The following is a 15,343-nucleotide window of genomic DNA, read 5'->3' on the forward strand; positions in this document are numbered from 1 at the left end:
GTTGTCTTTGAGTTTTGGTTATTATTAAATGGATATGTCCAAATATGGAAAGAAAAAAAAGAAGAAGAAATAATTGCACATCCGTACCAGTATAGAGGGGAGCACATTCTATGACATGAGGCAAATCAAAATTGATACCATGAATATGAGGGTATTTAGAAGTGATCAATTTAAGATGGTTCCCGACACCACCACCAACATCCACTAGTTTATTAATGTGCTCAAATCCATTGTAGAGATCAAGAGTCCTCTTCATTAATATAGTGGAGGAGTTGACCATAGTCTTATTGAAAACCTCGTTGAACCTAGGATCAATCTTTGCATACTCAAAGACATGCATGCCATGAGCCCTATTGAATGGTATACCTCCTTCAAGGATTGCTCCTTTCAATTCACTCCTGCTCATTCAAACACACATTCATAATTTGTTTTTTCAAACAGAAAACAGCATGATTTTCTCTTGTATATTATTTTTCTTAAAAGAGCATTTGTTTCTACTTTTCAGAAAAAAATATTTATAAATAAATTTTGATTACAAAGATGGATGAACTAAGTAGTTTAGCCAGTTCAATTTGTCTTACAAATTACATTATTAGACATGCAATAAACTTGATCAACAACCTATATAATCAAATTTGTTAAAAATTTGCTACTTCATACCGAATTGGAGACAATCTGCTCTGATTCATGAAGGTCTACACACTACTAGAAAATTAGTTATTACAGACGGATATTTCCGACAGATTTTATCCCACTGAAATACAGACGGAATTTCAGAGGAATTTTTTTGTCGGAAAATAAAAAAAATAGATTAGCATAAATTACAGACGGAAAAGAAAATCCGTCTATAATTCTGTCAGAAAAATTAATTTTTTTTCCGTGAAATAGTTACAGACGGATTTTCCGTCTGTAATTAAGTAGATAAAACACGCATTTTATTAAATTATTACAGACGGAAAATCCGTCTGTAATTTAAAATTTTCTGTCTGAAAATTTTAATTTAGACCTAACCTATACCCTCTTCTCTCTCCGTGGCTTCTTTAAGTGGGGGGCTTCTTTATTAGAGGTTTGTTTTATAGAAATTGTTTGGATGCTGTGGCATTCGTTTTTAAGTTCAAATAAAATCTTCAATTTCAACAACTTTTAGTAACCGTTGAAGTGACTGCAGGAAGCGTCTGAGGTTGCAAGAGCAAGTGCTTATTCTGTTAGGAATGTCTCATGTAGGAAAACGCTGCCAACACTACCACCGATGCAACTGTCTCATTTAGAGGAAGAACCTATGCAGTTCCAGCATGATCTGTTTAGCTTGGCTTGGCTTGGCATGGCAAATATACATGCCAAGAGATTTTTTATTCCATAAGATTTGACTACATACTCTTTTAATTAAATATTTGTTTGTGATGAATTATAGTTGATGTATCAACACACTTTGATGTATAGTTGTTACTTAATATTATAGTTAATGTATTAATACACTTTGTTTATATTTTGAATTATATTAATTTACTTGTTTATAGTACTATTCTTTTAGTTTGATAATACGATGAATTTGTTTTTTTTTGAAATATTATAAATATTTGAATACAAAATAGATAAAAAAAATTGTATTTATTAAATTTATATTTATTTTGTATGAAAACAGGTTTATTTTTGTAATAGAAAAATTAAAAAAAATATTTTACTTTACCGACGGATTTACAGACGGATTTTCTGTCTGTAATCAGAGTGCAGATGATTTTCTTCTGAAAATTCGTCTGTAATTACAGACGAAAAATCCGTCTGAAAATTCGTCTGTAATTACAGACGAAAAATCCGTCTGAAAATTCGTCTGTAATTACAGACGGAAAATTCGTCGGAAAATCCGTCTGTAATTACAGACGGAAAATCCGTCGGAAAGTACGTCGCCTTCGAAAAAATGGATGCAGAATTTACAGAGGGAAAATCCGTCGGTAATTGGTAAAAATCCGTCTGTAATTTTCCGACGGAAAAAATCCGTCGGTAAATAATTTCCGACGGGGCTTTTACAGAGGGACAAAATCCGTCGGTAATTTCGTCGGTAACCAAAAATCCGTCTGTAATAAAGACTAAATCTGTCTGTAAATCTGTCTGTATTAATCAATTTTCTAGTTGTGACAGATGCACCAACAAGTGTGCTGCTTGTCATTTATTAAAATAATCTTAATTAGAAAATATCACGTGACTGTCATGTCTATTGTCTAATTAGAATAGTTACTAGAGTCACCAAAAAAAATTAGAATAGTTACTAAATTAAAGATGATTAGTGGCAATGTAATCTAATTAGTTATAGCTTGTATATATATATTGGTACTATTTGTTTTAAAAAAAAAAAGAGTTGTTCATGCCTATTGCCTAATTAGAATAGTTGCTAAATTAAAGGTGATTAGTGGCAATGTAACCTAATTAGTTACAGCTTGTACATATATATTGGTACTATTTGTTTTCAAAAAAAACAAGAGGGTTCGCCGTTCAACCTTTATAATGGGGTTACAACTAGTGTGAAAATTTAAGGTGGTGTGTGTAACACCCTACCACCCAAAGCTATACGCTTAAGCCGTAAAATAGAGGTGGTGTGGTATTACGACCTCTAAAATAAAATATATACATATAATAGCAGAAAGAATATAATAAACTTGGAGCCTCAGAAAAAAAATTAGGTGAAACAAAAATCGCGAAAAAAAAGCGCAACGCTCAGAAAACGAGATTACTTGCGTGTTAAAAAAATCCAAAGTTCATAAGTATAAATAAACAGAAAGTGAGATTAGAGAGTCAAGGATACAAAATGACTAGCTCCTAACTCAGCTTGCGAAGGCAAAGCTGGCCGGAGAATATTTACATACATATATACATATCCCAAAATGCCCAAAATGTATAGATAAAACCATAGCTCTCCAAAAACCTCTAAGAGGAACAAAATAAACAAGTTATTCAGAGAGAAAGTTAAGTACATATATACATAAACTATACAGCACAAGCAACCCAGAAACCACTTCGCTTCAGAAGTCCAGACGCCTAGCGAGGTGCCTCTCGACCTGCATCTGAAAAACAACAACACAGTATGGGGTGAGAACCGGAGGTTCTCAGCATGGTAAAGGTGTCACGCACATAATATATAAGGTCTTGGGAATGCCAGAGGCAATCCTAGGACGCCGACACTCAGATTATAAACCTTAAAAGTATTAAATGGAAGCCATAAAAGGTGGTCTTCTTGGGATATCTAAGTCTAACTTAACTTAACTCTAACTCCAAGTCTTTCCTCCTTTCCTCCATACCTCCATCTCCGATAATTCGCATAGACAAACAAACAAACAAGGCAATCACAAGTAGAAAACAAGTAGTTCAAGTAACAATTACAACTATTAGCAGAATATAATCAATTAGGCATTCCCAATTGATGGTAATCAGTGGCAAAGAGAAGGGGGTTGAATCTTAGCCTCTTTTTCGTTGAGTAATACTTGCTGCCTTTTAGAATGTTTCAGGAGAATTTTCTGTGTTTTGTCTCATAACCAGACACGAGATATTTTCTTTTTGTCTCGTACCCAGTTAGGAGATATTTTTCAATTTTTGTCTCCTTAGCAACAGAAACTGAAATGGAGTAGAAGAGAAAGAGAGAATCACACCAAAAAGTATCCTGGTTCAGCTGCTAAGTGCAGTACAGCCTACATCCAGTCTTCATCACAACAATGATGGAATTTCACTATAATCAAACAGATTACAAACGCCAATTCTTCCTAGGAACTACCCTTCCTATCCAGGACAAGTCCAGAATCTATCCCTAAGCTTTCAACTGCTAAGTGCTAACCCAACGTGCAAGGAAATTCTCACAGAATCATGATACACAACTCATAGATGTACAAAGGACCTATAAGACACATATGGCTTTTTATTTAATTTTGTACACCCTGCCTTTTTTCACTCACTGGCTTTTTCTTACAAACCTCACACTGTTTGCCTTTTTCACCATGAGACTCAGACAGACAAAACTAAAGAAAATACAAAATGAAACACATTGAAGGAGAAGAACTTCTGTTAGCTTGGGTAGTTATGAGAACTCTGTGCTTACTCTCCTTGTCTCAAGCCTTGGCCGTTCACCCTTATTATAGAAGGGGAAGCTTCCAAGGTTGAAACGGTTCAACCAAGCCAACTTCTTCTTCTTCAACACCAAAACCGGTTCGGACAGAGAGAGGAGAGAGTGACCCAAAAGCAAAACCAATATGCAATTACCTCTCTCTCATCCCTTCTCATCAAGCTTCATCAATCTAAGCCTTCCATCTTGACTTGGTCCCCAAGAAGGATTTCTGACCCTTGATGAATACTTGATCCTTGACAGCTCCATCTGCTCCACTTTTGCTTCCTCCTCCACGTAGCTACAGTAGCTACCTTCTGTGATGGATGAACAAAAAGTAGAAACGAGCCATACCACAGGGATCTTCTTCTATGACCGAATGGGATTGCTACCATTTTAGGTATGGAGATCTTGAGGCTTCTTCACCACATCTTACCTTTAGTGGTAAAGATCTCAGCCGTGCCATACTGTAGATCTTCTTTTTGCAAGGGCCATCATCACCTTGGCTGCTTGCTTCTTCAAAGCTTCTCTGCTTCTACCTCTGATAGCTTGCATCTTCTTCTTTCCTGACAGATGAAATAACCGAAAACTAGAGAGAGAAGAGAGATAAGAGAGAAAAGCTTTCAATGGAAGTAAAGAAAGAAATTAAAATGAGTTAAATTTCCACTTTCCAAACCCCCATGCCTAGTAATGTGTAATGCATTAATGGCAATCAAATTAATGTAAACTTTCTCTTTCATATTACCAATGTATGCATTAAATCAAAGTTAATTAAATTTGAATTCCATCAAAGAGGGGAGTGGGTAACCGAACTCAATTATGCTCCATTTCATTCTTTCTTCTTTCACTTCGGTCCAACCAAAAGTTGGGGCAATTGGAAACCTTGTTTTGGGCTTTGCTGAATAATTTTTAGGCCCAATTATCTTGCTGACCAAATAATTATTTTAGCCATTTATCAATTGAAATTCTGTACAAGGCTGAATATCACATTGGGCTTGTTGTAAGTTTCGGCCCAACAACAGAATCTGCAAATTCTAACAAAATTGTTAATTTGCTAATTTAATTTATAATAGCCTTAAAATTAATTTAATAATTTTATAATTAATTATTTTTAATAATGCTTGATCATCACATTAATTTTAAGTTTTTCAAACTCAACAATCTCCCTCTTGATAACAAACATTATTGAAAATTGAATAGAAAAATGATAAGGATTAAGAGTACTCCCTTAAAGATTTTGAATCTTCCCCTTTTCCATCTGTTAGATAGCTCCCCCTTAATATGTGCTATTTTATTAGTGGGAGCATTACCTGTAATAGTCTTAAAAACCAAGCTTAATACAGTTCTAAAAAATATAATATATTCAACATATAGAACATAAAAATGTTGAACAGTTTGATTTTTGAGCAGATGAATAAGATAATCAAAACTTGATTGGTTATCTTTTTAAATAGCTTATTGTTCAATAACAAAGTATGCCGGAGTACTCTCAGAGTACATTGCAACAAATAGCCAAGACTCAACATACTTATATCAACATGTTCAAAACAATTTCCTGCCCAACAAAATTTTTTGCCAAACAAAACAATAATTCAGTCTCAATGAAGTATTTTCTCATATTCAGTTATCAAAAACAAAACTTCATAAAAAAATTGGCAAAAGGTATCAGAGCACAAAAAAATTCAGAACATGATAATGCAGAAATTAGAGCATGAACCAATAATCATCAGAGAATAAAAAACAGAAATTAGAGCACATGTTTCAACAGATTTCAACCCTGTTTCTGTTTCTTTCCTTTTTAATTCCTCCCCCTTTTTTCATCAAGGAGGGACCTGCAAAACAGATGAAAAAAAGCATGCCAAAATATAGAATAATAGTTTAATAACCAAAGCAAAAGGGGTCCAAATTATCCAAGTACAGTCAACCAACAACACACAAAAAATAGTACTAAATCCAAAGGGGCAGTAAACTTAGAAATTGTTCAAAAAAAATGGGCAGCAATGAGCCTAACAGTTAGGCATCAGATAGATTCACATCAGAGTCAGAGAGATCATTGTCTTTGTCGGAGGGAGCCATATCCTTTTCAAAGCTTTGGAGAAGCAGATTGATCATTTCATTACACTTGTTCCATGCTTTTTCATTTTGATAAGCCTGCTTACGAGCTTCTTTGTAGGAACGTGCCATCAGTTTGGACATATGTGAAAGCTCATTTACAATGTCCTTGATTGATTCAGCAAGCTTAGATGGCTCAGAAGGACGACTTTCAAGATCACTATCAAACGACATGGTTGGCATCGAGCTTTTTCCTTTATTTCCTTTTCCGGTTCTAGAAACTCCGCCTCCTTTGATGGTAGACACCTTGTTTTCTACAGGCTCATTGATTAAATCAACATGAAAATGTTCAAAGATACATGTAAGAAAAATACCATAAAGCATATTCGCCTTCTTATCACTACGTACACAGTCCCACATGTGACGCACCATTAAATAAGCAAATAAAATAGATGAAGAAGTAAGAATAGCAAAGAGAACTAGGGTATCACAACCTGTTACTCTCTGATAGGAGCCCCGCTCTGTGGCATTAGAATGTAGTTGATAATGCGGTGAAGCAGAGCTCTCACAGGCCCGAGAGCTTTGTGAGTCAGAACAGTCCCATCAAGTGCAGAGAAATTTTCACAAACTTAAGTTAGGGCAATCTTATAGGAAATCCCAACTTGAGAGTCCCACTTTTCCTGATATTTATGCTGTGGCTCCTTCATCAGTATACCCTAAGGCAGTACTAATAGTTTCTCTGTTTAAGGTCAGATGCACCTTCTTGACATAAGAATGGATTGCTCCATCATGGTACATCATGTTCGCGTAAAACTCACGAACTTAATTTGGTTAAATCGGCTTTTGAATCTTGAATAGTGGAGTCCACTTGAGATTGTCAAACAGAGTAGAGAAGTCAATTCTCTTTGTACCCAGAGTCTCTAGATTCACTATGTGAGAGGCACACAGTTGACAGTTGACTAGAACTTGACCATGGAACTCGTAGGCAACGCAAGAGTTGAACCGAGCCAGATCAAAGTGAGAATGATTCTTGTTGAACTTATTCTTGAAGTCTAGAGAATCCAAGTTTGGTGGTTCTCTAGTGTTGCGAAGAACGTAACCTTTTGAACGCTGAGAGCTTCGGCCAGATGGATGAGGAGTTGATCGCCTTGGGGTGAAGGAGGTGGAGAGGATTGTGAAGCTTCTTCTTCTTCGACCATAGGCTCTTTCTCTTTTCCAACCTTTTTGCGAGAAGAGGTTCTCTGAGCAATTACTTTCCTCCTCATGGCTTCGGTTGATTGTGAAGAAGGGGAAGAAGATGAAGTAGAATGTATATGGATATGGGTGTGGGTTTGAGGAGCAGATGAAGGATTTTTGGAAGATGGGTTCGGTTGCTTCTTTTAGGTGCCAACTTATTTTTCATGATAGAAAATGAAGAAGAGAGTGAGAAGATGAAGGGATGGCCGAATGGATTAGAGAATGGAGAGAGGTTACAACTGCATTTAATGCTGAGTGGAGAGAGGATTAATAGAATAATGGATATTTAATGGAGCGGTTATCATCAAGGAAATCTTTTAAAATTAAAAAGTAACTAAAAGATCTTTTCCTTGAATCAAGGGAGAGAGTAGGGGAAAAGATTTTGATTTGACATGAACTCTCCCTATAAAGATATGATGTGATAACCTCCAAAAATTAATTTTTTTAAAAAATGATGAAGAAATCAAACGGGCCAGAGTCATGGAATGGGTCAAAAGAGTTTGGTAGGCCTTATGTTCAGTAACGCTTGTGATCAGTCTCCCCCTGTTTCCTGGCTTATTCACTACCTTCCCAGATTTGTCTCCTTCCAACCTACGAGACAAAAACAAACAGGATCAATAAAATCACGATTTTTCAACAGAACTTAAATCCAGCATACCCAAATTGTTCCTTAATGAACAGAACCTATCTTCACACAAAGGTTTAGTGAATATATCAGCGAGTTGTTCTTTGGATTTCACAAATTGAATATCAATAGTACCTTTTTGCACATGTTCTCTAATAAAATGATATCTAACTTCAATGTGCTTAGTTCTAGAGTACAGAACATGATTTTTAGAAATATTTATTGCACTCATATTATCACAAGGTATGCTATTGATTTTCAATTTATAATCCTCTAATTGGGTTTTTAACCAAATTAATTGAGAACAACAAGCAGAGGCAGATATGTATTCAACTTCAGCCATGGATAGAGCAACTGTGGCTTATTTCTTGCTTGACCACATGTTTAGTGAGCTTCCAAGGAAGCAACACATTTTGGATGTGCTCCGTCTATCCACCCGATCTCCCGCATAATCTGCATCACAAAATCCTACTGCACAAAAATCATCAGATCTAGGATACCATAAGCCAAAATCACAAGTTCCCTTAATGTATCTAATGATTCTTTTGACGGCTGAAAGATGGGATTCTTTTGGGTGAAATTGAAACCTTGAACATACACCCACACTTTGAACAATATCCGGCCCAGAGAAAGTAAGATACATGAGTGAACTTATCATTCCTCTATACCGTGTTTCATCCATATCTTTGCCGTTTTCATCATTTTCAAGTTTAGTATTTGGATGCATAGGTGTTTCCATTGGTTTGGAATTTTCAAGGCCAAATTTTTTGATTAATTATTTTGCATATTTACCTTGGTGAATAAAAATACCACTAGGAGTTTGTTCAATTTGGAGACCAAGGAAAAAGGTTAATTCTCCCATTAAACTCATTTCAGACTCACTAGTCATAAGTTTTCCAAACTCTTCACACAAGGTTTTATTGGCCGAACCAAACACAATATCATCCACATAAACTTGAACAAGAAGAATATCATCATTAGATTCTTTGATAAATAAAGTAGTATCGGTGGTACCCCTTTGAAAGTAATTTTCCATTAAGAAGGCACTAAGCCTTTCATACCAAGCTCTTGGAGCTTGCCTAAGGCCATAAAGAGCCTTTGAAAGTTTAAAAACATGATTTAGAAATTCTTTATTTTCAAAACCGGGGGGTTGTGCCACAAATACTTCTCTATCTATAAAGCCATTAAAGAAAGCACATTTAACATCCATTTGGAACATTCTAAAACCTGAGAGCTTTGCACCTTCGCATTCTTTTGTTATGATGTCAAATACACCAAGCTCTATGACTGTCCTCAAAACCATTGGAACCACAACTGATGAACTTGTTATTTGCCTTGCAATCAAGAACCCATCCTCTTGTTCTTGTTCTTGATCATCAATTTCTGGTTTCACAACTAGAAAATGGATTAATACAGACAGATTTACAGACGGATTTAGTCTTTATTACAGACGGATTTTTGGTTACCGACGAAATTACCGATGGATTTTGTCCCTCTGTAAAAGCTCCGTCGGAAATTATTCACCGACGGATTTTTTTCCGTCGAAAAATTACAAACGGATTTTTACCAGTTACCGATGGATTTTCCCTCTGTAAATTTTCTATCCATTTCCCAAAGGCGATGAACTTTCTGATGGATTTTCCGTCTGTAATTACAGACGGATTTTCAGACGGATTTTTCGTCTGTAATTACAGACGAATTTTTCGACGGATTTTTCGTCTGTAATTACAGACAGATTTTTCGACGGATTTTTCGTCTGTAATTTGAACTTTGAAAAATCATCTCACACTATGATTATAGACAGAAAATCTGTCTGTAAATCCGTCGGTAAAGTAAAATAGAAATTTTTTTAAATTTTTCCATTGCAAAATGAATACTTTAGGTTTATTTTTTAAATTTCTTCCATCAAACACACTGTAAATTGAAAAAAAAAAGATACCCAAAAAAATAAACCATTGACAGAACTATAACTATTTACATTACTCATTGACACTACTAGTTCCTTTATTTTTAACAATTTAAACAAACAAGATTTTATATTAATCCTATTCCTTTTAGATTGCATGATGGTGACTTGCTCAGAGCCATTGACAAATACACCTCCTGGATCTCCTTGTGGTTGTGTGTAGCCACTTCAAGTTAAACTCCACATTAGCATTGCAATATACAAGTTCTTCCCTTTGGTTTTCAAGCTAGCTGAGGAAATTGCAGCCAATCTTTTGTTGAGTCGCAACCAGGTTTGCATTGTTGGAGCTAATGCAGCAAATCATCAACTAGAGAAAACCATTGTTCTCTTAAATTTGGTGCCTCAAGGAGTTAAGTTTGATGATACAATAGCATTCTTGATATACAAGAAATTCTGGCACAAAGAAATTCTCACTGATGCTTCCCTTTTTGGCACAAGAAATTCTGGCACAAAGAAAATCTAATGGCTTATTCAACCAGAAAAAGAATATATTTCAAGGTACCTAATTACTTTCATGGCTTATAAGGCAACTCGCAAAATCTTAAAAACCAGATCCTTGTGACATTGATTAATGGAAATACTGAGATAATATTCTATATATTTTATTTATTTTAATCAGCAAAGGGAAGAAAACACAGTTTGTATTGACACAGCTCTCTTCTTTATTTATAGAGTTTGCTGATATAGAAGTTGTCACAAAGCAGAGTTTTAAAAATTCATCCTTCTAAATGGTCTTCACACACACATCACAACTATACTAATATTTGGCAACTGAATTTGCCTTTCAATTGAAAGGCGCAATATAGATTTACCTCAACAAGGACCTTTGCCTTCTTTGACTTTATCTTGAATAAAATAGCTTCATCTACTAAGAAATTGCCTTCTCAATCATCTCTGCTCCAATAAATTCTGTGATTCCAACAGTAGCAGCCATGTTTGATGTTTCTTCTCTACTTTGCTTGCTTGGTTTCTTCAATTTCATCTTTCTTAGAAGTTAGAACCCTGGTTTCATTCAAAACAGTAGAATTCATCTAATATTTACATGGTATTTATTAATAAGACTATGTGATATTATAAGTCAGAAGAAGAATGAGGAAACTGGCCTAGAAAACACTTGCTTCTTAGAGTAAAAAACTATATACTCACCAAATGCTTATGCCATGTCATTCCTAAGAGGCCATCTCTGTCAGTGAATGCACGTTCATCCATCATAAGTCTATCATTCACATCTCTTACTTTCATTTGGTACTCTTTCCATGTTCTCCAACCTTTACTTGCTTCTATTTCCTGAACAAAAAGAAAAACAAAAGAAAAGAAAAGAAAACACTTTATTATATGATAGTTGTTATTTTAAGAACTTGTGTTTGTTTTAAGTTTAAACTTGGCCAAATGATACCTTTCTCTGGTCATTTATCTTGATTGCTGCTTTCTCAAGCTCCTTGATTGACTTCAATATAGGAGACAAATTCATGTCTTTATTTGAAATCTCATCTTCCAAGTTCTTCACATTAAGCTGTGATTCAAACATTTTGGTTTCATGAATATCTTTATAAAATTCAGTTACAACGATCCTTATCTCATAATGTGAGGTCGGCTACATAGATTATATGGCACTATATTGCCATGTCGAATTCAGTGACAACAGTCTGAGTGTAAAAAGTACAAAGTTAACACACCTGGAGCTCCTTAGCATATGATTGATAATCAAAAGGTAAGAACTCTTCATCTGCTAGCCATAATGCTACTAGACCCCAAATACTTGCAACTATTTTCCACAACAGAACCAATTGTCATTCAAGTGAATTAAGTATATGTAGTTACAGTTTCTCTTGTGGTTTCTATAGTTCCTTCACCTATTCTTTCGCCTAACATATGAAATGACATAGATCCTGTTACCACTTGTTAGGATTTGATTCGATTCAATGCGGAGAAACATTCTCATATCAAATAAGGTCATGAAGTGTCAAACATGATAACAGAACTTTCCCATTTGTAACACTATGTGTATATATTGTGAATATACTAATTGCGGAAAAGTTAACATATTTTAACCTGTAGTTGTATATGTAATTATTAAATTCTTAACTCTTCAAGAAACATTTTGATATCATTAGAGTTAACTGAGATGGAGTTTAATGTGACATAAACTGAAAAAAGAAATTGAATGCCACCAACCTGCAACATGCCTATGAAACATAGGATCTCCAAATTTCTGCATTCAGATGAAATCATCATACAGTGAGTGGTATACTGGATAATCTGCAGAATTCACAAAGAAACAAAGCTTGAGAATACATTTCAAAAGGAAAGAAAAATCAAATGGCTGTAGAAGACAGGGAGAACGCACGGCATAACCATAGCCCCTAGGAGTGAAATCGTGAGACCAGTAGCACCGCTTCCTTTTAGTTCTGGCACAAAAAGACCCTTCAAAACTTCTTTAGCAACAGGTTTTGCATATCCAAGCTCAGCAAAAAAGCATGCAGCAATTGTAAATACTAGAAATGCAATCAAGAATTCAAGTTTTCTAACCTGTTTCAATAACAACATAGAAACGGGCTCATATTGTTGTTATATAGATAGATAGTACCTAATATAACATGCAATGACGACCATAAATTTGTTCAGGATACAAATAATTTCCTGTCGTATAATAGTAGAGAAGAATGGAACACAGAAAACTACCCCATATTGCTGGAAAGCTAAGAGGATCAATGTACTGAGTATTGTCAGAATAACACCAATCCAAACAGGTATGCTGAAAAGCATGTTTAATGCAAAGGCTGTCCCAATTACTGCACATGTAGAGTGAGAGATCAAGATTTCAAAACATGGAAATATATGGTTGCCAATCATGGATCTAACTTTTATGTTGGTGGTTGTGCATGTTTTAAAGTCATGGACTCTGTTGTATCCTATAAAACATGGTAATTATACAAATAAATGAGATAAAAGAAAATTGCTAGATGAATCTGAATACCTTCAGGAATGTCACAGGCGACTATGGCAATTTTAGCAATAAACCAAAGAATAAAGTTGGTAGCCCAAGGATATTCATTTCTACAATGCTCTGCTAAGTGCTTTCCTGCAAGCAGTAGAGAGTGAACGAAAAACAAGAGAAAATTGCTAGTTGCTTGCGTACTTGAAAAGTATCTATAAAATGAAATTGATTTAAGTACCAGTGATGACCCCAAGATTGGCTGCCATGGATTGAATTAATAGAGCAGCGCAGGATGCCACCAATATGATCCAAAGTAGCTGATAAAACAAATGTGAAAAGGAAATGAAGGATAATTTTGACTAACCAAAAATACAGTCTCATTATACGACCTTAGAACAGTAACCACAGCCAAATCAACGATCATCAACGACTCCAGGAGCCTCCAATTTTCTAGATTCAGGCCAAATCAAATGCAGAATTTTCACTACTCAGCAAAAATTCAGCAAAGCTAGCAACAGAAAATTCAATAATCACATATCTCCAATTTTAGAATTCAGATTCAGAATATAAAATTGCAAAATTAGAGTCTACAACAGCAAAAGCTTCAAAATCAGCAAGGAATCCAAAACTTACAGAAGAAGTTCATATCAAAGGAGAAGAAAGAGACTCATCAGATTTCAATTTTACATTTTAACCTCAACAACAAACAAAATCAACAGAGCTGGCAGATCGAGCAATAATTCAGCATTCATCTTTGTCTATTTATGCAAAAAACGAAGAAGAAGCAACAGATTTGGCTGAAGAAGAAGAATTAGCTTTCAATTTTGAATTTCAACCAGTATAATCAAGAGCAATTTCAGTTTGAGTAGGATTCCAAAATTCAATTCCAAAACTGCAATCAAAATTAGCTCTCATTCCAGAACACACAAGAGAAGAACACATGGATCTACATTTGGCGCATTTGGAGGAAATGGCTCGGGCCGAGCTGAGGAGGAAGTTGCCATCCAGGACGGCGGAGTAGCAGCGGAGGGGTTGAATCGCCCACCGCCAAAGCCACCTTACTCGTTTACAAAGGTTGTGGTTGGCTGGGCGACAGACAGCGGCACCGTCGCAAAGTTGGAGGGAGATGACACCGTGCATGAAGGAGGCGGATGGGCCCAGAGCGGTGAGAACGATGACGACGCAACTACCTCCGCGACCACTAGAGGCAGAGATCTTCCCTGAAGGATGAGTGCAGTGATTCCTGAACCGGTAGATGAGGATAACCAGCGAATGGCCGTTGCTGAGGTCAGTGATGAGATTGTGCGACGCGAGCGGCGGCAGCAGCGGTGAAAGCAACTCGTGGACGGAGAGAGAGCGTGGACGGAGAGAGCGTGGACGGATAGAGGAAGAAGCTCTTCACTAGCGTGGAGGGTGAATGGAGCTCGAGAGACTAGGGTGTAAGTTAGGGTTAGCTCAATGTTTTCGACAGAAAATTTTAAGTTATAGACGGATTTTTCCGTCTGTAATAATTTGATAAAATATAGTATTTTGTCTATTTAATTACAGACGAAAAATCCGTCTGTAACTATTTTCTATGGAAAAAAATTAATTTTACCGACAAAATTATCGACGAATTTTGTTTTTCGTCTGTAATTTATGCTAATTCATTTTTTTTATTTTTCGACAAAAAAATCTCTCTAAAATTTCGTCTGTATTTTCGTGGGATAAAATCCGTCGAAAATCACCGTTTGTAATAATTAGTTTTCTAGTAGTGTTTGAGGTAGTACTTTTGGGGTTCCCCGTTGGAATCTGATGCAAGGGCCATGTTTGAGTGAGTTTTGAATTGATAGGAAAGTTATTATGAAATAGATGATGATGATGTAGTTTTAATTGGTCTCTATATATAAATTAAGGGTGGGTACTGCTAGCTAATCAATAATTTTTTTGAACAACATGAACAATCACTAATCAAATTAAAATACACTACACTTCTAAATTACCCATCTAAATTTTAATATTAGAATAACTATCCGCACACCTAGTAAAATGAACATCCAATATATTTATTATTCACATTATTTAATATTTTCATTGTCTACCTATACTTTTTCATAAATTAAAGTAAACTTGTGTAGTAGGTGGAAATTGGAACATCAGACACTACTATTTATGGATGTCAATTATTGAGTATAAACAAAATTACTGGTTTATTGCCAATAATGGGTGTTTCTTTTTGTTAACTTTTTGCTTGGTTCATGTGAAAAGCTTTTGTATCATTTATAATTATGTTAGCCACTTATTTGTTATTTCAACTAGTCTTATCATCCGCGCTTTGCGCGGAAAACATATAAGATAGAAAAAGGCAAGTTGGTATATAATGTGTCCGAAATTTATTTCGCGAATTACTCAGGTAAAATGGTAAAAGTGTACTCTATGAAAGTCATTTAGTTTACAAGTGTA

The 15,343-nt window shown here is 35.4% G+C and overlaps 2 protein-coding genes across 2 annotated transcripts in view; both read right to left on the reverse strand.

Moving 5' to 3' along the window:
• LOC107606820 (flavone 3'-O-methyltransferase 1-like) overlaps positions 1–421 on the reverse strand; it is a 14,275-nt gene extending 13,854 nt beyond the window's left edge. The window contains exon 1 of the mRNA XM_021107420.1: positions 88–421. Within this exon, the coding sequence (XP_020963079.1) occupies positions 88–406 (319 nt within the window). The 5' untranslated portion in view covers positions 407–421. The remainder of the gene's footprint in view (positions 1–87) is intronic.
• On the reverse strand, positions 10,588–13,653 carry LOC107608842 (metal transporter Nramp6-like). Its single transcript, XM_021107721.1, has 10 exons — positions 13,597–13,653; positions 13,140–13,260; positions 12,941–13,045; positions 12,646–12,755; positions 12,319–12,492; positions 12,139–12,175; positions 11,640–11,728; positions 11,360–11,476; positions 11,110–11,250; positions 10,588–10,965 (listed from the first exon to the last, which is right to left on the reverse strand). The coding sequence occupies exons 1-10, from the start codon at positions 13,651–13,653 to the stop codon at positions 10,951–10,953; spliced, it is 966 nt and encodes a 321-aa protein (XP_020963380.1). The 3' UTR covers positions 10,588–10,950.

This window comes from Arachis ipaensis, chromosome B07 (genome assembly GCF_000816755.2).
Source record: "Arachis ipaensis cultivar K30076 chromosome B07, Araip1.1, whole genome shotgun sequence".
Taxonomy (NCBI): Eukaryota; Viridiplantae; Streptophyta; class Magnoliopsida; order Fabales; family Fabaceae; genus Arachis; species Arachis ipaensis.